This window comes from Mesoplodon densirostris, chromosome 13 (assembly GCF_025265405.1).
Source record: "Mesoplodon densirostris isolate mMesDen1 chromosome 13, mMesDen1 primary haplotype, whole genome shotgun sequence".
NCBI classification, from domain to species: Eukaryota; Metazoa; Chordata; class Mammalia; order Artiodactyla; family Ziphiidae; genus Mesoplodon; species Mesoplodon densirostris.
The window spans coordinates 89,880,182-89,904,720 of record NC_082673.1 but is presented as its reverse complement, the minus strand read 5'-3'; the positions used below and the strand labels follow the sequence as shown (position 1 = coordinate 89,904,720).

At 44.8% G+C, this 24,539-nt stretch overlaps 1 protein-coding gene across 3 annotated transcripts in view; it reads left to right on the top strand.

Annotated features, from left to right (window-relative positions):
* The window catches only part of TRAPPC9 (trafficking protein particle complex subunit 9), a 515,472-nt gene that overhangs the window by 3,994 nt on the left and 486,939 nt on the right, over positions 1 to 24,539 (top strand). For all 3 annotated transcript variants that reach the window (XM_060116028.1, XM_060116029.1, XM_060116027.1), the window contains exons 2-4: positions 4,456 to 5,049; positions 13,455 to 13,600; positions 23,832 to 23,960. In XM_060116028.1, coding sequence (XP_059972011.1) covers positions 4,466 to 5,049; positions 13,455 to 13,600; positions 23,832 to 23,960 — 859 coding nt within the window. In that variant the 5' untranslated portion in view covers positions 4,456 to 4,465. The remainder of the gene's footprint in view (positions 1 to 4,455; positions 5,050 to 13,454; positions 13,601 to 23,831; positions 23,961 to 24,539) is intronic.

Here is a 24,539-nt window from a genome sequence, read left to right as displayed (position 1 = left end):
CTTCAGTTCTTGCTTCTGTGAACCTGCCAGCCACATGCCAGAATACATGCCACTTGTCAAATAGGAGAGTTACCTTTGGTCTGCATCTTTGCAAACATGTGGTGTTTTTTTGTTTTGTTTTTTTTACATCTTTATTGGAGTATAATTGCTTAACAATGGTGTGTTAGTTTCTGCTTTATAACAAAATGAATCAGTTATACATATACATATGTTCCCATATCCCCTCCCTCTTGCGTCTCCCTCCCACCCTCCCTATCCCACCATGTGGTGTTTTTATACTTAAAACATTTTGTCTTTATACCCATGTTCATAATAGTGTTATTCATAGTAGCCAAAGCTAGGAACAACCCAACTGACCTTCAATGAATGAATAAATAAAATGTGGTATATATATATATACAATGAAATATTATTCAGTATTAAACAAGAAGGAGATTCTGATACATGCTACAACATGGACGAACCTTGAAGACATTCTGCTAAGTGAAATAAGCCAGTCACAAAAGGACAAATAGCATATGATTCCACTTATGTGACGTGCCTAGCGTGGTCAGATTCATAGAGACAGAAAGTAGATGGGGGCGTGCCAGGGGCGGGGGGATGGGGAGTTAGTGTTTCATGGGGACAGAGCTTCGGTGGTGAAGGTGAAAAAGTTCTGGAGATGGTTGCACAACAGTGTAAGTGTACGTAATACCATAGGACTCTACATTTAAAAAGGTAAGTTTTGTGTTATGTATATGTTACCACAATAATTTTTTTGGTCAATCTGGTGGGTATGAAATGGTCTATTCCTGTGGTTTTAATTTGCTATCTCCTGATCGCCATTGAGGTGGAGCATCTTACTGGACACGTCTTGGCTGCTTGAGTTTCCTCTTCAAAGATGTCTGTTGGAGCAATTTGTCCATTTTCTGACTGGGTTATGCTTCTTTTTCTTACTCATGGATTACCCGTTGTGCCAGTACTACTATTGGAGGGTCTGTCCTTTCCTAGTGTCCTAGAATGGCACCTCAGCTGTATTTCAAATTACCATGCATGTGTGGGTCTGGTTCTGGGCTTGATGACATTTCCATTTTTCTCTCTATCCCTGTGCCAATACTGTGCTGACTATAGGTTTTTTTTTTTCCCCTACAGATTTACTGAAATATAATTCACATGCTATACAGTTCAGCCATTTAAATGTACAGTTCATTGGTTTTTAATGTATTCACAGAGCTGGACAACCATCACCACAATCAATTTTAGAACATTTCATCACCCCACAAAGAAACCCTATGTTCCATTAGCAGTTATATCTGGTGGGACAAATGCCCTTCCCCATTGGTCATTCCTCAGGAGTTTCTTGGCTATCGACCATAAACTAACTTGTTACATTCCATGAAAAATCTGATAGGAATTCTAATCAGAATTGTGTTGAATCTATATATCAAAATGGGGAGAATGAACATCTTTATGATATAAACTTTTTCTAGCCATGAATATATCTGGGACCCTACCTTTTCCTCTCTACAGAGCCTGGCACGTGGGACGTCCTCACTAGATGTTGGGGATGTGAATGGTGAGATTTTATATATTATTAGTTTCAACCATAGCCTTGCACAAAAGAGAAAACTAACCTCAGTGGAGCTACATGACTCCCTTACGGTCACAAAGAGTGGCAGCCAGTGCTGGAGCCAACCCGATGCACGTGGTACTTGCAACGAGTTCTCCGCCGCCTACCGCTGATGGGAGCAGCATCCTTTCTGCGAATAATACATGCTGGTTGGCCGCTTTCAGTTTCATTGGTTCCATCTTATCTGTAGGTGTTTTTCTTCTGGTGGGCCTGTGTGTGATGTGTGACATGTTAATAAAGATCTGTGTCTGGGAGAACTCTGGGCCAGGTGCAGGGAGTGCCCACTGAGCACATGCTTGAATTGGGAAAAGCCACAGTAAAGGTTGGAATTTCCATTACGGTTCAAACTTCCTGATTTGTATGACCTTGATTTATACCTTGATTTAGCCCACCTTAATTTTGGATGCACAAATATGGAATAACTTGATGAAACGTGATTGTAGGGTATTGTAGTGAGAGGACCTTGTATGATTTTTCTCTTTCTTTTTTCTGACGCTTGTTCTCCTGGGCCTTACAGATCCTGCACCCATTCAGCAGTGCCCAGGGCTTGCTCGGTGCTGCACTGAAGCAAAATTTGTTTATAAGGGCCTTTCCTCATCTACTCTGGGCCTCCGTTTTCTTCTCTGCACAGTGAAGGCTTAGACTAGATAAGGGTTTTTCAATATCTTTGCCACCTTTTAGAAACAGAAAACTCTCAAATCTCCCTCCCCACCCATCCCAATGCTTAAGATTTTGATACGTCCCCCAAGGGGTGACATCCCTCTTTGTTGAAAGTTGATGTGCTTTTGGTTCTTTCCAGGAGGTGCAGAAAGGACTCTGCAGAGAATTGTTGCAAGGAGGGGCCGGGGGCAGGGTGTCGCACTTTACAGTGTGAGTGCCGGGGCAGGGGCTGGGGTGGGGGGGTGCGGGAGCGCCTGCGTTTAAATGCTGCTGCTCACGTGGCCTCTCTGTGATCTTACACAATGAGACAGGCTTCTCTTTCCCTCAGTTTCTTCATGTGTAAAGTTGGGGTGATATTATTTAGAGGTTTTCATGAGATAATATACACATAAGCTATTTGTGTCCTGGGTAGAAACAAGACCTGTTAGCGGGTCAGAGGTTTCTTAAGAAAAAAAACAAAACAAAAATCTTGTTCCTGCTGCTCTGTCCAGGTGTGTCGTGAAGTTCCTGGAGGGTGAGGGTTGACTCTGAAGTCCAGCATGGGGTAGGTGGCCCCAGGATCTGTGTGCCCCAAATTGCTCCCACCTCCCTCCCCAGTCCTCTTCCCCTCAGCCCAGGATGAAATCCCTGCCATTGGACTTACTCAGAGGTCTGGTGGAAATGGCCTTTTATTTTATTTTTTCATTTCATTTATTTATTTATTTTTGGCCTTTTGTTTTTATTGTTTCATCTGGGAGGGCTGCTGTCATGATCTCTGTAGTCAGGTTCTGGTGACCCGAAGGCTATGTAATTTGGAGTTCCTAGTCAGGAAAAAGAAAACACAATTACAAATACAAAATTAGTTATAGGGCCATGGAAGGGGCTCTTGCAAGTGGGGGCCATTAGCTCTGTTAGCTTCACAGTACAGCGGCCTCTGGCTGTGAGTACCCACCCCTGTACTCTGAAGTAGGAGAGACCAGTGGGGTCAGTGGAAAGAATTACTGAGTGTATCTCACGGGCTAGGTGTTTCCCTATTTGTACGGTGTATTCCTTATTTGATACAACGAGCTAATTTAATCTCAAAAGCCTTTTAAAAAATTAGACTTTTATTTTGAGATGTAATGTAGATTCCCATGCAGTTGTAAGAGATAATATTGAGAGAGCTTATGGACCCTTTGCCCAGTTTCCCTTAATGGTACTGTCTTGCAAAGTTATGGTACAATATTAAAACCAGAATATTGACTCACTAACCCTTTGAGGTTTGTGTTATTATCCACATTTTAACTCATGATAAAACTGGGGTTTAAAGAAGCACACAGGCCTGCCCCAGGTCACTGACGTTGTTAGTGTAGAGTCAGGGGTGGAACGTGGGCTTCACATTTCTGGGCAGTGCCATTATGATGGTCTGTGGAAGGGGGCAGCATTCATTTGCTTGTTTATTCATTCATTCAGCAAACATTTATTAACTCCTATGGGCCAGATGCTTTCCAATGGGTTATCTAATTGAATTCTTCAACAGTACCGAGAATCAGGTAATGTTGTTTTCTTTCTTTCTTTTTAAATTTTTATCTGAGTATTGTTGATGTTGCTTTCTTTTTATATCTAACAAAATTCACTCAGAGAGGTTATTAAAACTCTCCCAAGGAAACACAGTTCATAAAGGCAGGATAGTAGCCGTGTATAGCCTCTCCTTCTACGTCAGGCAGTGTGCCTGGCACTTTGCATTTGCAGCCTTCCTCAATCCAGATATCTTCTTAGAAAGCAAGTTTTATTATCGCCATTATTTTTCAGTTCAGGAGCTCAAGTGGACTGGAGTTCAAGTCCAGACCATCTGATTCCATTGTGGTTCTTTTCATTCTATTCTGCTGAGGGGCTGGGGAAGCAGTTCCTTCCGTTGTTCATTCATTTATTCAGCTTTTTGAGCACTGACTCCACATCAGTGCCTGGTGCCTGGCTAGGTGTTGGAAACAGAAAACAAGAGATGGCCCCTTTTCTGCAGGAGCTCCAAGCCTGGTCCAAGAGCAGGGGATTGTGATAAGAGCTGTGATAGCCATATGCAGAACTCCGAGGACAGACTGTTCCCCACAGCTTTGCTTGGGGCTTACCCTGCCTTCCAGCTGGTGGACGCCAGCATCACCGCATCCCCGAGTGCGCCGGCAGCCTGCAAAACCTGGTGCACCTCAAAGCCTCTTTTTCTCTCTGGGCAGGGTCTTCACCATGAGTGTCCCTGACTACATGCAGTGTGCTGAGGACCACCAGACTCTCCTCGTGGTGGTCCAGCCCGTGGGGATCGTCTCGGAGGAGAACTTCTTCAAGATCTACAAGAGGATCTCGTCCGTGAGCCAGATCAGCGTGCGCGACTCGCAGCGCGTGCTCTATATCCGCTATCGGCACCACTACCCACCCGAGAATAACGAGTGGGGCGACTTCCAGACCCACCGCAAGGCCGTGGGCCTCGTCACCATCACGGACTGCTTCTCGGCCAAGGACTGGCCGCAGACCTTCGAGAAGTTCCACATGCAGAAGGAGATCTACGGCTCCACGCTGTACGACTCGCGGCTCTTCGTCTTCGGGCTGCAGGGCGAGATCGCCGAGCAGCCGCGCACCGACGTGGCCTTCTACCCCGGCTACGAGGACTGCGGGACGGTGGAGAAGAGGGTCGAGGACTTCATCGAGTCGCTGTTCATTGTGCTTGAGTCCAAGCGTCTGGACAGGGCCACGGACAAGTCCGGGGACAAGATCCCGCTCCTCTGCGTCCCCTTCGAGAAGAAGGACTTCGTGGGACTGGACACGGATAGTAGGTAAGTGTGCCTGGAGCCCAGGCTCCTCAGCGTGGGCTGCTTCCCGACATCCAGAAAGGGAGAAGCAAGTGGGAGCGTAGGCTTGCAGCGGGGGGGAAAAGGGTGCAGTCCACTGGTTTTCAGGCTTTTAAAAATGGAAGCGCCTTTGGTTCAGGGAAATCCTGTTAGGGTTCGTGTGGACACTTACTGCCCCTTTTCAGCTGGGAGCCCTGGTGGGACCCCCTGGAGCGCTGTCCAGTAGGGTAGCCACTGTCACTGAGACTGTGGAGGAGGCTGGTCTGAGCTGGGACGTGCTGTAGGTAAAATGCACGTCAGATGCTGAGAGCTAGTCTAGGAAAAAGAAGGTAAACGATCTCAGTATTTCTTTTTTTATTGATTACATGTTGAAATAACACTTCACATGTATTAGATTAAGTAAAACACGTTATTAAAATCAGTTGCGAGTGTTTGGTTTTCACTTGTTTAAATGTGCAAACTAGAAGACTTTATTTACGTGGCTCACGTTGTCTTCCTGTTGGACAGCGCTGCCCCGCCCCGGCACAGTGTGAAGACTGTTATTCAGCCTCCTCCCTTCAACGTGCAGATGAGGTGCTGAGCGCGGAGAGGCGGCCGAATGAGGTGCTAGCTGAGCTGGGGGTCGGGCGTGCCTCCTGCCTCCCGGTCCCCGGGCGCCTGCAGGGCTCAGGTCCTCCTGCCAGGCGGCCACGCCACGGCAGCGCCGGAGCCCCCGCTTGTGCTTAGGGTGTCAGAAATGCCACAGGGGCTTCCCACAGAGCTCCCCACGCAGTGTGTTCATGGTTTCTGTGTCTCAGGGAGTGTCAGACAGAGCAGGGAAAGTTCAGTCCTCACTTTGTCCCCGTGATTAAGTCACCAGAATTGCAGACGAGCTCTGCCGGGCCGCCTGCTTCCCCCCTCTGCCCTCTGCTCTGCTTCCCTGTGCGGCCAGTGCGGTGTCCCTCCTGCAGGAGGAGGTGAGACGCACGCCTTTGCCGAGAGGCGGTCCCCTTTGCTGGGGAGGGCGCGGGTAGCTGTGTCGCTCCTGGCCTTGGGCCCTGGGCCCTGAGTCTGCCCTCCCCGCTCTGTACAGGTCGCACGATGGTCTCCCAGGTGAGGATGGGGGACATGGCGTGGGTGCCGCAGTGCCCGCTGCAGAGCAAGTGCTCAGGGTTTCCTGAACTTACGTAAGGTCAGACCCGACTTTCTGGTTGTTGGTAAGTTAGAGGAGAAGATGTCACAGAATTGAGGAAAAAAGTCCAGGCAGCCCTACGCGTGAGAGGCCCAGAGTCCCCAAGCCACTGCTGCAGGTGGCGCCTGGCAGGGTCTGGAGGAGTTTTCATTTCCTCACCCGGACACGTCTGTGTGGTCTAAGGAAAGGGCAAGGCGTGTCGTACCCGTGACCCGTACTTAGTTTACGCAGGACCCTGTGATCTACATGCCAGCGCTCCCCTTCTGCTCCTTGGAGCCGAGGTGGCAAGGGTTAGGAGCCCAGGCACCGCCGAGGGCAGAGCTGCCAGCACCAGGCCCGCTCCCGGCCAGCTCGTCCCCGCACCTGTTGCCTTCCGCTGAGCCCCGGGCGTCAGGTGCGGGGGATGCCGTGGTGATCGTCCCTCACAAGGTGGGGCCTCATGGGCACACAGCATCACAGTGCCTGCGGCCTCGGCAGGGACTGCCTTCCCCTCCCTGGACAGACCGGTGGGTGAGTGGCTGAAGCCAGGAACCCTGCCCTGACCCCGTGACCAGTGCCGTATCCTTGCCAAACGAGGCACTGCCGACATTTCTGCCCATCAGCTTCTTGGCTTTGAGGTTACAGACCCACCAGAGAAGGCCAGTTTGTTTTTGCCTTTTGAAATCTGTGCTCACAATTGGGCAGGAATAACTACTTTCAGAATACTGTGCTTGGTGCACGGTGGCTGATCCTATTCCCAAGTGTTTACGCAGAGCAAATGAAACCTCCCTCCTGGTGGGTCCATTCTATTCTCTCCGGTACCATAAACACTCAGCCATCATCTGCACTTCAGTGAGATAATGATGCCAGTGACCTCAACTCAGACACATTCTCCTCCAGTCACTGTTCATCCCTTGTCGCTTTCACTGGTCTCAGTTATCCAAGTTTTAAAACAGCAGTTAGGTGCAGGGACAGAGCCTGACTCTCCTGCGGCTCTTGGTAGGGGCGATAAAAAGAGGCCAACCTGAAATGAGATTGCATTTTGTGGCTCAAAAGGAAACGTCTAGATGTAGGTGGAGTTTTGGTTTGCGGCGCTGACAGGCTCCACGGCAGGTGCCGCCAGCCTGAGGCCCCAGCCTTCCCAGGGGCCGTAGGTGTGGGTGGGCTTTACTGAACGTCCGCGTGTGCCCCTGGCCTCATCAGAGCCCACGTCAATTCTTGACCATGCCGTCAAAGTTATTTTTGTTCTGGTGTGTTTCTAATTTTTGCTTGTTCCTCTTTCTTTTCTTTTCCTTTGTTCTTTTTCTCTCATACCGCCCTGTGAGTATGTTGTTGGGTCTGAAAAGGTAGGCTGTGAACGTGTTACATTGAAAATAGCTAGATTTCCCTCGGTGCTGCCTTCTTACCGCCTTCATCGCTTTAAAAAACAAAAACTTAACTGCTGCCTTGATCCATGTATTATCCTGATCATCTTTTTATTTTCTAATTTTTTCGAATTTTCGCTTTTTTAGCACATAACCCACTGGTGTTTGATAGCTATTCAAACACTTGCTTTGGGGAACCTGTTTGGTCTTCCTTATATTTGGTGACAAATGAGCCCTTATTAATTTTTGCTTGTTTGTTTTGAGGAAGTGAGTTGCTAATTGATTTAAGCGGCTGCCGCGGGGTTTCCACGGGATATTTTAACTTGGAAGTCAAAGTCTGCCACGCCTTGCTTGATTCTGGCTTTTAAATGAACGCATTAGGCCTGCGGTTCTTGGCTGTCACTGGTGATGTGCATGGTGGTGCTTACTGGCCAGTGGTCACCGGTGAAGAGGTGACTGGCTTGGGGGTCTGCTGGCCGTGGAGGGACGCTGTTGGAGGAGCGGACACCAGGTTTACTTTTGCTTTCACCTTGACCGTGCCATTTACTTTACTTTGTTTGAGCAACTTTCCGTCATAAAGGGGCAGAGGCTAGTCTAAAATCTATGCCACTCTTTTGCCCCCTTTATGAGGGCAGGTTTTCAGAAAAATATGTCCTTCTCCTAAATAGCTAGTTCGTTTGGATCTGGTGGACACAAGGACCTCTCTAAGTGACCATGGCTTCCTCTCTGCTTTAGCCAATAAGTGTTCAGAGCCAGGTCTGTGGTTTACCTTAGCCGATGTATAGGCCCTACCTGCACCAGCCTTTACTTTTAACCCATGTTGGCAAGAAATAGCTGATTCTTTATTTGTTGAGGCTAATGTCTGCCACTCATGGGCATGTCATTAGTTTGCAACTCCATCACCCGAGGTCAGCTGTGAAGGGAGACGCTTTGGCTGACCTAGGACCTTGCGTTCTTCCCCCGGGTCCATATCACCCCTGGGGAAGGGTTTTGCCACACCACCATGCTGGCCAGGAGGCCTTGTTTCTCCTCTAATGCTCTGGTCCAAATGTGGACCCTTCATCTTTCATCGAGATAGGCCAGACTTTCTGCAAGGCTCCATCACATTCTGGGGTGGGGGGGACAAAACAGCAGTAAGTGTAGCAAGTGCAAGAAGTTGAGGTCATCTGGGTTGGAAAACATAGGGTGGGATCCTGTGATGGCTGGGCTGTGCCCTGGATGCAGGGCCTTTCCCATGGCTCCCTAGACTCAGAAGCTGGAGTTGAAGTGGCGTGGCAGTCGGGAGAAGGTGGGGTCTTCTGGGAGGGAGGGAGGAAGGCCTGGGGTGGTGTGGAGCCCTGCCGGTCCAGTGGACTATCTTCCCCACGGACACAAGGCAGATCAGACGGGATCTGAGGACGGAGGGGATGGGTGTTGGGAGGAGGGGCCGATGTGTGGAAGGGTTGTTGGATAGTTCTGGAATAGTCTTTCCCCTCAAAATAGACTTAAAAAAATCCAGATCTCTTAAGAACATTGATAGTTACTATGCAGGAAGCAGTTCTTTTTTGATCCTTCTAAGGGTAAGGCACTACACGGGTGGATACAAAGAATAGGACAGTCTATCCCAGGGGCTTGATACTTATTAGGGGGAATATGCAAGTTTATAAGGGGAGAAGGGTGGGGCAGGGAAACTAGCAAGGCTCTGTATCAGGCACCAGTCAGCCTCCCCACCTACATATTTAACTCATGCCACATCGATGCCATCTGAGGTGGGGGGTAGCAGCCCCCTTTTCCAGAGTGGGAAGCCTTCTCAGAGAGGTTAGTTCCTTAGCCCAGCGTCACAGGGCTCGTAAACGCTGTAGCAGCATTCAAGCACGGCCTTGTCAGGCTTTCAAGGATGTGTTCTCACTACTAATTCTGTTACCTCCCTGTTACATCTGGAATGGTAAAGTGGATCAGTTTTGTAGCCTTTCAGAAAAAGTCTCTGACTTAAGTGCTGCAGGTCTATTTCATGAAGCTCAGACTTGTCTGATGGTTAGGAAGCATCAGTGTGCTTTACATTCCAGGGTTGAAGGTCTTCATTTCACTCCAATGATGACATGCTTGCAAATGGCACACAGGTGCAAAATCAGACTTAGAAACTTCCGAACTTGAAATGGAAACTGTCCAGCCCTCCCTTGATCTGCTTTCCTCAGCAGAATGTAACTGTGCTGCAGGGTAGGCCTGGGCTTCCTCTATGGAGTGAAGGTTAAATATCCAACGTTACCATAAAACAGTTCAGATGGAGGAAATGGACATTGATGATTTATTGGAAGATTTCATAAGACCAGATGCAGAATCAGTTAATGGCCCATATACTATCTGAAATTGAGTACAGAACATTGCATTTCTTATTTTCTATTCAGAGCTGTCTTACAACATAAAGTTGTCTACTTTGGAACTTCAGCTCCACCAAAGGGGCGCCTGTCAGTGTGTTTATGCGCAATGCACATAATCTAGGTTTCCTCAGTCCATAATATGCTAGTGCAAAATCATGGGCTGTAGCTATCACTTAATTATGCAAATATCTTTAAAGCTATATAACACCAAAAAGAAAAAATAAGATTACCTTTATCAAAGTTCCTTTGGATTTTAATTGCAAACTATTGTTGAGCAGCTCTGGTTTTCCTTTGGATTTGAATATATACATTCTTTGCATGTAAATTAGTTTTTGGATTAGAATATACCAAGCCCTTTTTTTCCACAAGCCACATAAATAGTACCCAAATTGCACACATATGAAACATTTTCTTCTTTTATCTGATCAGAAGTCATGAGAATAATACAGCGTATATCTGTAGTTGAATTGTCCTCAGTGTAAAGTGCAGTGTGAACGCCTTCTGTGACAGTGCTTGAGGCTGTGTGTTAGGTGTTTTTGCACAACTTCTAGAAAGGATGCCTTTCCCTTTATCTGGGGAGGCTGGCAGGTCTTTGCCTGTGATTTAGTTATGATTGATTTGAGGCCATTATGACTTAGGGGTTATCGGGTTTTTCATTTTTCTATCAATCCTTATTTCCAGTTCCTTTAACCCAGTGTTTATAACTTGTAAGAGTAATGAAATAACTCTTTGAAGTATTTAGAGCATATTCACATTTTTGGCTAAGTTCTATTGCTCATGGCTTTGAAATTCACCATTAGTTTTGAAATTTACAACAAATTATGGCATATTTTGAATATTTGCATTTTGTGTTAATGTTACATTTATTTGCCACTGTGGCTTCATGTTTTATTTTTCTTCGTCATACTGTTTGCTTGTATTTTTTTTCCTTATCCATAAGCATATTCAATGGTCACACAATGTGACTATTCTAATAATGTATATATAAGAACTCTGAACTTTTAGAGAGACTTAAATAACGTGACATTACCATTTTCAAATGATTCGTGAAAGAAGGATCCATGTCTTTTTGGAAAAAGAATTTTGATGAGAAAGCTTATATTCTAAATTCCAAAATTGGCTTAAAATATTTTAGTTTAAAGTATTTTGTAGTTTAGCTGACTACAAATCGAATTGTCTTAATTCCTTTATCTGTTTCTTACTGTGTTTTCAAAGGATTGGAACAGAATTGCTCATAATCTGGAGATGACCCAGTCTTGGGGCATATAGTACTTTGAGAGTTAAATACTTCAATTTATATAAATCTGTGATAGAATTTTGTTTGTATGGTATTTTGGAGATTTTCTCCAAAGTATTAGGGTTCCTTCTATTTTTATATAATTTAGAATATTTTATATTGTTTTGTTGTTTTGTTGTTTACTTTTATTGTTATATTTTTTATATTGTTTTCGTATGACCTTAATATGAAAAACTATGAGCATATTTAGCTGACTCCTTTTTGTAAAAATCCTGTATTTTCAAAACCAACTGTTTCTGATCACAACGATTGCACTTTTTTTTTTTTTTTTTTGCGATACTCGGGCCTCTCACTGTTGTGGCCTCTCCCATTGTGGAGCACAGGCTCCGGACGCGCAGGCTCAGCGGCCATGGCTCACGGTCCCAGCTGCTCTGCGGCATGTGGGATCTTCCCGGACCGGGGCACGAACCCGCGTCCCCTGCATCGGCAGGCGGACTCCCAACCACTGCGCCACCAGGGAAGCCCCGATTGCACTTTTTATTTTTGAAAATGTTCTGGGCTATATTTTGCTACAGTAGATGCGCACCTTTGTCAGCTCATACAAAGACGTAATAATTTACTTTTTTTGGAGAGTTAAGACAGGATGCTTTAAAGCAAATTTTAATCTCACAGGACAGGAGTAGAGTCTACTGAAAAAAAGTCGATTCAAAATCTATTGAGTCAACATCATGGTGGTATTTGTAAACCGAGCCACGTATTAAAAGTCCACAGTCGTGGTAATGGAGGAGGAAAATGTGCATTTGGATGCTGAGTTCTTTTCTGGTTAGAACAGGAGGACACAGCAAGGAAGCAGGCCAAGCATTGCCCACCTCTGGGAGGGAAAGGCCCACAGGTGCAGAGGTTGGAGGCAGGGAAGGCTTCCTTGAGAAACTGAGTTGAAATGAGCCCTAAGGTGAGTGGGAAGTAGCTAGACCGAAGGGTCAGGTGGCCCCTGCGGTCACTGGGGACCTCGGTACTGTGGTAAGGCTGGGGAATGCAGGAGGCAGTGGCGGGGCAGGGTGGGGCTAGAACTGTACTGGGGAAACTTTGAAGGCTTTGAAGTGAGGGAGTGACCTAATCAGATTTGTGCTTTGGGAAGGCCACTCTGGCTGTGTGTGAGTGAGTGTGTGTGTGTGTGTGTGTGTGTGTGTGTGTGTGTGTGTGTGTGTGTAGCAGGGATGAAGGGGAGGGTGGTACAGGGTGGGAGGGTCATTAGAAGACCATTAGAGGGCTGTTGAGGTGACCAGTGGGGGAGGGATGATGGCAGGGTGTGCTTGGGGATGGCGGGGCAGTTTAGATGCAGTATTTTCTTACGGGGAGGGCTTGTTGGCGGGGGCCATCCTAGCAGCGCCTTGTGGCTGGGAAGAAAACAGATGGAGGACAAGCCGACTTTCCTCTTCTCTCCTTCTCTGTGTTATGTGATGATCTTAGTTCAGCGAACATTTGGAACAGAAAAGCTACATTCCAGAGTTAGATCTGATGGGATTTAAGTTTGTATTGAGATCTGTACTTTCATTTAGCTAGAAACTTCACATCTTTTGGATTAACATAGGTTTTTTTTTTTCTTGATAAGATTGCTTTCTTGGTGAGAGGAAATTTAATACAGCTGCTGTTTTTCTTGAAAAATCTTTTAAGAAATTTAATATTCAAAAGAATAGGAATATTTAAAAATGATAAAGCAAGATTTTGGTATAGTTTCTTTGGTTTCTGAGTTGATACAGAGTTAGAAGCTTTTGCATTATTTAATAGCACATCCTTGCCAATATTTAAAGAGCTGTTAGCGAGGATCCCAGGCCCCACCTCTCAAAGTATCATTAAAGCTTGCTCTGAAATAGTGACGATAAAGGTCTTGTTTGCAAAAGCCAAACAGTTGGCTTATAATATGCAGCATAGCTCTCTTTATAAAATAATAATAGGTTTGAGGTTAAGAAGGTGGAAGATAATTGATTTTTTAAAAGAGCTGAAACATAAACTTTCTTGTGCTAATGTTGTGATCGGAAAATTTGAAAAGAGAAAGCCTGCTCTAATATTATCCACGTGAAATACATGTATCCTATTAGGTTTAAAAAATAACTTTGCTCATAAACTGGCAATGATGGTGGCTGGCTTTCAATTGTGGAGCCTAAGGTTGCCTTCTTAGCATTTTTTTGTAGTGAGGGAATTGAAAAGTGCTTAGCCAGTGTGCTTTTGGGGCAGAAGTCGGGCCTTAGCAATGATACATTTCTGTGCATTTTACTTTATAGACATTATAAGAAGCGGTGCCAAGGGCGCATGCGGAAGCATGTGGGGGATTTGTGCCTGCAGGCTGGGATGCTGCAGGACTCCCTGGTCCATTACCATATGTCCGTGGAGCTGCTTCGCTCAGTGAATGACTTTCTGTGGCTTGGAGGTAAGGTTATCTGATGAAGATGATCACATATGTAATTACAGCAACTGCTACTTGAAATAAGAGAAGACCTAGAAACAATGGCTCTAAAAACATATGGAGAGGGAGGGGAAGCCGTCAGCTGAGCTGGTTGCAGTGGGGAGTCTTCCGGGGTAACTGTCTCACCTTATCTCCTGCTACTTTCCCACCCAGCCCTGCACTGCAGCCCTGCTGAAGCAAGCATGCACTTTCCTCAAAAACACACTGAATTTCCTTGTTTTTTTTGCAGTACGCGGGCCTCTCACTGTCGTGGCCTCTCCCGTTGCGGAGCACAGGCTCCGGACGCGCAGGCTCAGTGGCCATGGCCCACAGGCCCAGCTGCTCTGCAGCATGTGGGATCTTCCCAGACTGGGGCACGAACCCGTGTCCCCGGCATCGGCAGGCAGACTCTCAACCACTGCGCCACCAGGGAAGCCCTTTTTTTTAAAAGCACATCTTGCCCTCTGCTTAGAATGCCGTTCCCCATGTCAGTCACCTCTTACACTCATTCTTCAAAACCTCTTCCATAGGTCAGGTGATGAATGGATGAACAAAATGTTTCTCCATATAGTGGAACATTATTCAGACATAAAGACAGATGAGATACTGATACCACTACAACATGGACGAACCCTGATTACATCATGTCAAGTAAAAGGAGTCAGACACAAAAAGCCACATATTATATGATTCTGATTATCTGAACTGTCCAGAATAGGCAAATCTAGAGGCAAAGAGCAGATTACTGGTTGCCTGGGGCAGGGCAGAGGGGGGAATGGGGAGGGACTGCTGGTGGGCATGGGGTTTCTTTGGGGTGATGAAAAGGTTCTGGAATTAGATAGTGGTAAGGGTTGCACAGCTGTCAATATACAAAAGCTCCCGAATCGTACACTTTTAAGTGGGTGAGTTTTGCGGTATGTGAATTATATCTCAATTAAAAAAATGTAAAAAAAAGAAAACCTGCTTCCAAGGACAGCCTCTTCTGACCCCTCGACGCAGTGGGTGCCCGCGGGTCTTGTACAGAATCCTGTCTGCATGGAGTTTACCCTCTGTGCTGGGACTGCCTGTTTGCGTGTTTTTCTCCTTCAGGGGCTATGTCCTGGAGGTGAGAGTGGGAGGCGTGGTCTGTGTGTGTCCATCATCTAGTATATTGTAGATGTTCTGTGAGTGCTTGTTAAATAAATGTGGCACGAATGAGGGCTGAAACAGGGTCCTTTCCTGGAAGAGGCTGACAGCTCAGTCAGAGGGCCCGTCAGCCACTGTGGTAAATACAAGTCAGAAAGAAGTAACCAGGTTCTTCAGTGGAAGATCAACAGCATCCTATAGGACACACAAAATATAAATTCTTAAAATGGACTTAAATTTCATAATTTGGCTTCTTAAAGAGGATAGGGAGATAAAAGTGAGAAAGAGAAGGAATAGATGGAAAAGAAACAAGAAACAGATAAAGGATTCAGTAGGAGGGGAAAGGTGAGTAGGAGTTTTACTTTGTTTTCTTGAAGGAGAGGTCTGTACTGACTTGCTGTGGACTGGCGGAGTCGAGCCGAAGGTTGGCTGCTTATCCGGGAAGAATGCCACCGGGCACCTGACCCACCCAGTGATAATGGGCAGGTCAGGTTCCTGTGAAGGCTGGGTGGAGTGGGTGGTGCTGGGTGCTGCCAGCTTATTTCACTCTTGGTCCCTCAGAAACGCACAGTGGTGTTTCCGGGGGGCTCCAGGACGTGTGACATCACAGCAGATTAAGGGCAGAAGCAGGTGTGAGAATCTTGTCTCACAAGATTCTCGAGTACCTGGCACACTTGTCTCGGGCCAGACATGAAAGAAATTTCATGTAAAATTGTAAAAATGCAAACAGCGCCCCTCCTCCAGCATATTGTTTTTGTTTTGAAACGTAGTTGTTGTTCATAAAAATTTAACATGGTCTGGACTGCCCTGGTGACGCAGTGACTGAGAATACACCTGCCAATGCAGGGGACACGGGTTCGAGCCTTGGTCTGGGAAGATCCCACATGCCACGGAGCAACTAAGCCCGTGCACCACAACTACTGAACCTGCGCTCTAGGGCCCGCAAGCCACACTACTGAGCCCACGTGCCACAACTACTGAAGCCCTTGCGCCTAGAGCCTGTGCTCTGCAACAAGAGAAGCCACAGCAATGAGAAGCTTGTGCACCACAATGAAGAGTAGCCCCCACTTGCCACAACTAGAGAAAAGCCTGCACACAGCAATGAAAACCCAACACAGCCAAAAAAAACAAAAACAAAAAACCACCCCTTTAAAAATTTAACATGGTCAAGATGGCGTACTAGGAGGATGCGTCTCGTCACAGCTTGGGCACCTACCAGGCACCGGTGGGGGACCACGGACACCTAAGGGGATGGGCGGAACCTCCAGCAACCGGCTAGGATGTGGGGCGTGGGGGGAGTGAAGGAGGAGGAGAAGTGGAGGTGGGACGGGACTGGAGCCCCTGAGGGGTAGCTCAGGGAGGGGAAGGGACCCCGCGCCCGAAGGGGGAAATTGGGGAACCATTGGGAGGGCAGAGGATCAAAAGGGAGCCAGGTTTCCCCTGCCCACTTGGGCCCCTGGGAACCTGCTGAGATCCCGGGCCTGATCCTCTGAGCACCAAGGCCCCCTCCAGCCACATGGGTCCTGAGGGAGTGGGAGGGAGGGAAGGGGGAGCAAAAGTAAAGGCCGGACCTCCGGGACGGCACTGCTGAGGGGCGGCTGGGGAAGGGGAGGAGTTCCTACACCCAGCGGGACCCACCCACGGTTAGGGGTCCAGTGGGGATGGGGGAGACCCTGGGGGAGACAGTGGGGAAGGGGCACGAAGGAACGGAAAGGAACACAACCAGTGCTTTCCCTGTCCACCTGTTGGGCTCCCAGGCCTAATCCTCTGCCCTCGGAGCCTCCCTCCTGCGGCGTAGAGCCCAAGCCCCACCCCTACACCCCCACCCAGGGCCCCACCTCTATACTCGGAGACCCCCTCTGAGACCCCCTCCAACATGCTGGGCCTAATCCCCACCCACACACCCTCACTCAGGGCCCCACCTCCAAACTCCTGGAACCCCACGCTCCAGAGACCCTCCTTTCCACGTGCTGCTGCTCCCCTTCTGGCAGGTCCTAAGCAGAGGCCCTGCCCCATGCTTGAATGTCAACCCCCAACCCGCCTAGGTCCCGCCCCACCCTAAACCCCACCCTGGCTAAGTTCCACCCCCACCTAAACACCACCCCGAGAGCTAAGAGTTATTTTTTTCCCCTCTTTTAGATTGGGGTTCTGTTTTACCTTGTTGATTCACTGTTGTTGATTCTTTTATATTTTTATTTTTCCAAATCTTTTGTTTTTCTAATTTTATTTTTATTCTTTATACTTTGTTATTTTTCTCTCCTTTTGGCTTGTTCCCCCCCCCCCCTTTTTTTTTCTTCTTTTTTCTGTTGTGGTTTCATTTTACCTTGTTGCAGTTATTTCAATTATAGTTTTATTTTTCCTAATATGTTTTTTATCTTTCTGATTTTATTTTGTTTTTTATTCTTTGATATTGTACTGCTCCTTTTTTTCTTTCTTTCTGTTTTTTTTTTTTTAACTGCTCCACGAAAATTGCAGGATCTTGGTTCCCAGGCCGGAGGTTGGGCCCGAGCTCATGTGGTGGGAGCTCCGAGTCCAAACCACTGGACTAACAGAGAACCTCAGACCCCAGGAAATATCAATTGGAGTGAGGCCTCCTGGAGGTCCTCATCTTAGCACCAGGACCCGGCCCTGTCCAACTGCCTGCAAACTCCAGTGCTGGATGTCTCAGGCCAAACAAGCAGTAAGACAGGAATACAGCACCACCCATCCAAAAAAAAAAAAAAAAAAAAGAAAAGAAACGACAGAAAAATATGATACAGACCAAGGAGCAAGGTAAAAACCTACAAGACCAAATAAATGAAGATGAAATAGGCAAGCTACCTGAAAAAGAATTCAGAGTAACGATAGTAAAGATGATCCAAAATTTTGGAGCAGAATGGAGAAAATACAAGAAACAAATAACAAGGATCTAGAAGAACTAAAGAGCAAACAAACAGTGATGAACAACACAGTTACTGAAATTAAAAATGCTCTACAAGGAATCAATAGCAGAATAACTGAGGCAGAAGAATGGATAAGTGAGCTGGAAGATAAGATGGTGGAAATAACTGCCAGGGAGCAGAAAAAAGAAAAAAGAATGAAAAAAATTGAGGACAGTCTCAGAGACCTCTGGGACAATATTAAATGCACCAACATTCAAATTATAGGGGTCCCAGAAGAAGAAAAGAAAAAGAAAGGGTCTGAGAAAATATTTGAAGAGACTATAGTTGAAAACTTCCCTAACGTGGGAAAGCAAATAGTGATTCAAGTCCAGGAAGCACAGAGAGTACCATACAGGATAAACCCAAAGAGAAACATGCCAAGACACATATTAATCAAACTATCAAAAATTAAATACAAAGAAAAAATATTAAAAGCAGCAAGGGAAAGGCAACAAATAACATACAAGGGAATCCCCATAACATTAACAGCTGATCTTTCAGCAGAAACTCTGCAAGCCAAACGGGAGTGGCAGGACATATTTAAAGTGATGAAAGGGAAAAACCTACAACCAAGATTACTCTACCCAGCAAGGATCTCATTCATATACGACAGAGAAATTAAAACCTTTACAGATAAGCAAAGGCTAAGAAAATTCAGCACCACCAAACCATCTTTACAACAAATGCTAAAGGTACTTCTCTAGGCAGGAAACACAAGAGAAGGAAAAGACCTACAAAAACAAACCCCGAACAATTAAGAAAATGGTAATAGGAACATACATATAGATAATTACCTTAAATGTAACTGGATTAAATGCTCCAACCAAAAGACATAGACTGGCTGAATGGAGGCAAAAACAAGACCCATATATATGCTGTCTACAAGAGACCCACTTCAGACCTAGGGACACATACAGACTGAAAGTGAGGGGATGGAAAAAGATATTCTGTGCAAATGGAAATCAAAAGAAAGCTGGAGTAGCAATTCTCATATCAGACAAAATAGACTTTAAAGGAAAGACTATTACAGGAGACAAAGAAGGATGCTACATAATGATCAATCCAAGATGAAGATATAACATTTGTAAATATTTATTCACCCAACATAGGAACACCTCAGTACATAAGGCAAATGCTAACAGCCATAAAAGGGGAAATCAACAGTAACACAATCATAGTAGGGGACTTGAACACCCCACTTTCACCAATGGACAGATCATCCAAAATGAAAATAAATAAGGAAACACAAGCTTTAAATGATACATTAAACAAGATGGACTTAATTGATATTTATAGGACATTCCATCCAAAAACAACAGAATACACTTTCTTCTCAAGTGCTCATGGAACATTCTCCAGGATAGACCATATCTTGGGTCATAAATCAAGCCTTGGTAAACTTAAGAAAATTGAAATCCTATCAAGTATCTATTCCAACCACAATGCTATGAGACTAGATATCAATTACAGGAAAAAAACTGTAAAAAATACAAACACATGGAGGCTAAATAATATGCTACTAAATAACCAAGAGATCACTGAAGAAATCAAAGAGGAAATCAGAAAGTACCTAAAAACAAATGACAATGAAAACACAGTGACCCAAAACCTGTGGGATGCAGCAAAAGCAGTTCTAAGAGGGAAGTTTATAGCAATACAGTCCTACCTCAGGAAACAAGAAAAATCTCAAACAAACTAACCTTACACCTATAGAATTAGAGAAAGAAGAACAAAAAACCTTCAAAGTTAGCAGAAGGAAAGAAATCATAATGATCAGATTAGAAATAAATGAAAAAGAAATGAAGGAAACAATAGCACAGATCAATAAAACTAAAAGCTGGTTCTTAGAGAAGATAAACAAAATTGATAAACCATTAGCCAGACTCATCAAGGAGAAAAGGGAGAAGACTCAAATCAACAGAAATAGAAATGAAAAAGGAGAAGTAACAACTGACACTGCAGAAATACAAAGGATCATGAGAGATTACTACAAACAACTATATGCCAATACAAAGGACAACCTGGAAGAAATGGACAAATTCTTAGGAAAGCACAACCTTCCGACACTGAACCAAGAAGAAATAGAAAATATAAACAGACCAATCACAAATTAAAAATATTCCAACAAACAAAAGCCTGGGACCAGATGTCTTCACAGGCTAATTCTATCAAACATTTAGGGAAGAGCTAACACCTATCCTTCTCAAACTCTTACAAAATGTAGCCGAGGGAGGAACATGTCCAAACTCATTCTGTGAGGCCACCATCACCCTGGTAACAAAACCAGACAAAGATGTCACAAAAAAAGAGAAAACTACAGGCCAATATCTCTGATGAACATAGATTCAAAACTCCTCAACAAAATACCAGCAAACATAATCCAACAGCACATTAAAAGGATCATTTACCATGATCAAGTGGGGTTTATCCCAGGAATGCAAGGATTCTTCAGTACATGCAAATCAATCAGTGTGATACACCATATTAACATATTGAAGGATAAAAACCATATGATCATCTCAGTAGATGCAGAAAAAGCTTTTGACAAAATTCAACACTGATTTATTATAAAAACTCTCCAGAAAGTAGGCATAGAGGGAACCTACCTCAACATAATAGAGGCCATATATGACAAACCCACAGCCAACATTGTTGTCAATGGTGAAAAACTGAAACCATTTCCTCTAAAATCAGGAACAAGGCAAGGTTACTCACTCTCACCACTGTTATTCAACATAGTTTTGGAAGTTTTAGCCATAGCAATTAGAGAAGAAAAAGAAATAAAAGGAATCCAAATCGGAAAAGAAGAAGTAAAACTGTCACTGTTTGCAGATGACATGATACTATACATAGAGAATCCTAAAGATGCTACCAGAAAACTACTAGAGCTAATGAATGAATTTGGTAGAGTACCAGGATACAAAATTAATGCACAGAAATCGCTTGCATTCCTATACACTAATGATGAATAATCTGAAAGAGAAGTTAAGGAAACACTTCCATTTACCATTGCAACAAGAAGAATAAAAGACCTAGGAATAAACCTACCTAAAGAGACAAAAGACCTGCATTCAGAAAACTATAGGACACTGATGAAAGAAATTAAAGATGATACAAACAGATGGAGAGATATACCATGTTCTTGGATTGGAAGAATCAACATTGTGAAAATGACTGTACATTCCAAAGCAATCTGCAGATTCACTGCAATCCCTATCAAACTACCAATGGCATTTTTCACAGAGCTAGAACAAAAAATTGCACAATTTGTATGGAAACACAAAAGACCCTGAATAGTCAAAGCAATCTTGAGAAAGGAAAACGGAGCTGGAGGAATCAGGCTCCCAGACCTCAGACTATACTACAAAACTACATTAATCAAGATAGTATGGTACTCGCACAGAAACAGAAATATAGATCAATGGAACAGGATAGAAAGCCCAGAGATAAACCAACGCACATATGGTCACCTTATCTTAGATAAAGGAGACAAGAATATACAGTGGAGAAAAGACAGCCTCTTCAATAAGTGGTGCTGGGAAAACTGGACAGCTACATGTAAAAGAATGAAATTAGAACACTCCCTAACACCATACACAAAAATAAACTCAAAATGGGTTAAAGACCTAAATGTAAGGCCAGATACTATGAAATTCTTAGAGGAAAACATAGGCAGAACACTTTATGACAAAAATCACAGCAAGATCCTTTTTGACCCACCTCCTAGAGACATGGAAATGAAAACAAAAGTAAACAGTTGGGACCTAATGAAACTTAAAAGCTTTGTACAGCAAAGGAAACCATAAAGAAGATGAAAAGACAGTCCTCAGAATGGGAGAAAATATTAGCAAACGAAGCAACTGATAAAGGATTAATCTCCAAAATATACAAGCAACTCATGCAGCTCAATATCAAAAAAACAAACTACCCCATCCAAAAATGGGCAGAAGACCTAAATAGACATTTCTCCAAAGAAGATATACAGATTGCCAGGAAACATGTGAAAAGATGCTCGGCATCACTAATCATTAGAGAAATGGGAATCAAAACTACAATGAGGTGTCACCTCACACCGGTCATAATTGCCATCATTAAAAATCTACAAACAGGGCCTCCCTGGTGGTGCAGTGGTTAAGAGTCCGCCTGCCGATGCAGGGGATACGGGTTCGTGCCCCGGTCTGGGAGGATCCCATATGCTGTGGAGCGGCTGGGCCCGTGAGCCATGGCCGCTGGGCCTGCTCATCCGGAGCCTGTGCTCCGCAACGGGAGAGGCCACAACAGTGAGAGGCCCGCATACCGCAAAAAAAAAAAAAAAAAAAAAAAAAAAAATCTACAAACAATAAATGCTGGAGAGGGTGTGGAGAAAACCATCTTGCACTGTTGGTGGGAATGTAAATTGTTACAGCCACTATGGAGAACAGTATGGAGTTTCCTTAAAAAAACTAAAAATAGAACTACCATGTGACCCAGCAATCCCACTACTGGGCATATACCCTGAGAAAACCATAATTCAAAAAAGAGTCACGTACCACAGTGTTCATTACAGCACTGTTTACAATAACCAGGACATGGAAGCAACCTAACTGTCCATTGACAGATGAATGGATAAAGAAGGTGTGGCACATATATACAATGGAATATTACTCAACCATAAAAAGAAATGAAACTGAGTTATTTGTAGTTAGGTGGAGGAACCTAGAGTCTGTCACAGACAGTGAAGTAAGTCAGAAATAGAAAAAGAAATACTGTATGTTAACACATATATATGGAACCTTAAAAAAAAAATGGTTCTTACGAACCTAGGGACAGGACAGCATAAAGACGCAGACGTAGAGAGTAGACTTGAGGACATGTAGAGGGGGAAGGGTAAGCTGAGGCGAAGTGAGAGAGTGGCATGGACATATATACACTACCAAATGTAAAATAGATAGCTAGTGGGAAGCAGCTGCATAGCACAGGGAGATCAGCTTGGTGCTTTGCGACCACATAGAAGGGTGGGATAGGGAGGGTGGGAGGGAGACGCAAGAGGGAGGGGAGATGGGGATATACGTATGCATATAGCTGATTCACTTTGTTAGCAGAAACTAACGCAACATTGTGAAGTAATTATACTCCAATAAAGATATTTAAAAAAAAGATAGGGCTTCCCTGGTGGCGCAATGGTTGAGAGTCCGCCTGCCGATGCAGGGGACATGGGTTTATGCCCCGGTCCAGGAAGATCCCACATGCCTCGGAGCGGCTAGGCCCATGAGCCATGGCCACTGAGCCTGCGCGTCCGGAGCCTGTGCTCCGCAACGGGAGAGGCCACAACAGTGAGAGGCCCCCGTACCACAAAAAAAAACCCCAAAAAACAAAAAAATAAATGTTAACATGTTATGGGCTCATTATTGTTTTAAAAGGAAGGAGCACATAAATATTTAAATCCTCTTCTAGTTCTGTTTTCGAATATGGTAAATATCTGTAGATGTAACCTGCACAAAAAGAACGCTCTTTATTGTGGTCCTCTGTGATTTTTCAGCATGAAGGAGTTCTAAGACCAAAAAGTTTGAGAACCACTGAGCTACTGGGTAAAGATGAACACTGCAGCACAACTTGTGAGGGGAGTAGCATAGCCCAAGGTTCTTAGGGTTTAACTGCCAGTGATAGAAGCACGAAAAGTTGCCGCAATTCAGTGTGGCTGCCTTTGAGAAGGAGACAGGCCTGCTAGGTGTTTGTTCGAAATGGGATAGATGCATTCAGGGTGAATGATGGGGATAGGTATTCTGGTCCTTCTTCCGGTGGTATGATTTTAAAAATATTTTTGATCCAGGGCACTTCTACACCTGTCTGCAATGTCAGCATCTGGCACAGAGCCTGCCACACGGTGTGAACTAAACTGTTGGTTAAGTGAATGAATGAACAGCCTGTCTCACATGTGCTCAGCCCCTTAGAGAAGCGTTGAGCATCGCCAGAGTTTTCTGCGCTGCCACCTTTGACACGGGCCTGCAAAACACAGTAGGGGCCATGTTCCTGTTTATAACAAAACCAGTGATCTGTAGGTTTGATCTCTGTTTTGTGGAAAAATTGGCATTTCCACATCATCAAGCCGTTCAAATCATTCTTAGTCACTGCAATTTTTGCTAAGGATGGGCCACTAACTTTATTAATTGAACTTTTATTTTAATGCCCAGCTGCCCTTGAAGGGTTATGTTCAGCTTCTGTCATCTATCACTATCCTGGTGGAACTGGTGGTAAAACTGGAGCTCGAAGGTTCCAGGGTAGCTCACTTCCTGCTGAAGCAGCCAACAGACATCGACCAGGTAAGCTCTGCTCTTGCCTCCATCCTAGACTCAGTTACAGGCCTTAAGCAAGCAGGAGTTACCTGTTACTGTTCCCTCTGAGGGAAGGTTGAGTGATGTTTAAATAAAATCTAAAATCTGTTGAGTCAGAAATCCTGCACGTGAGACATTGTCTTCGGATTCTATTGAATATGTATTGATCTTATTGAGTCTTATCAAATGATATTAATGGATTACAACAATGGGTTGATTTCTGGACCAGTTGCATAAAATTTCATGGTAGGCTGTCTTTGAAGTTCTCTGTCTGGGTCCTTGTCATAATTTCTGTGTGTTTGGTGAAGTTAGTCCCAGATGTCAATTTTAACAGCTAATTCAGGGCCCTGGGAGCTGTTTCTTATTTTTCTGGTTGATGAAGTTGTCTTAATGCGTGAAGTTTGATTTGCTCATGTTTGTTAGCACCTATGAAGAGTAAAAATGCATCTTTGGAGGAGCAGAACCACAAATGCTTGTTGAATGAACTTGACCCTTTTGACCCTTAATAAATGAATTTGCCTTAAATGTTCAGGATGTAGTTGTCATACCGCATAGGTCACGAAGATA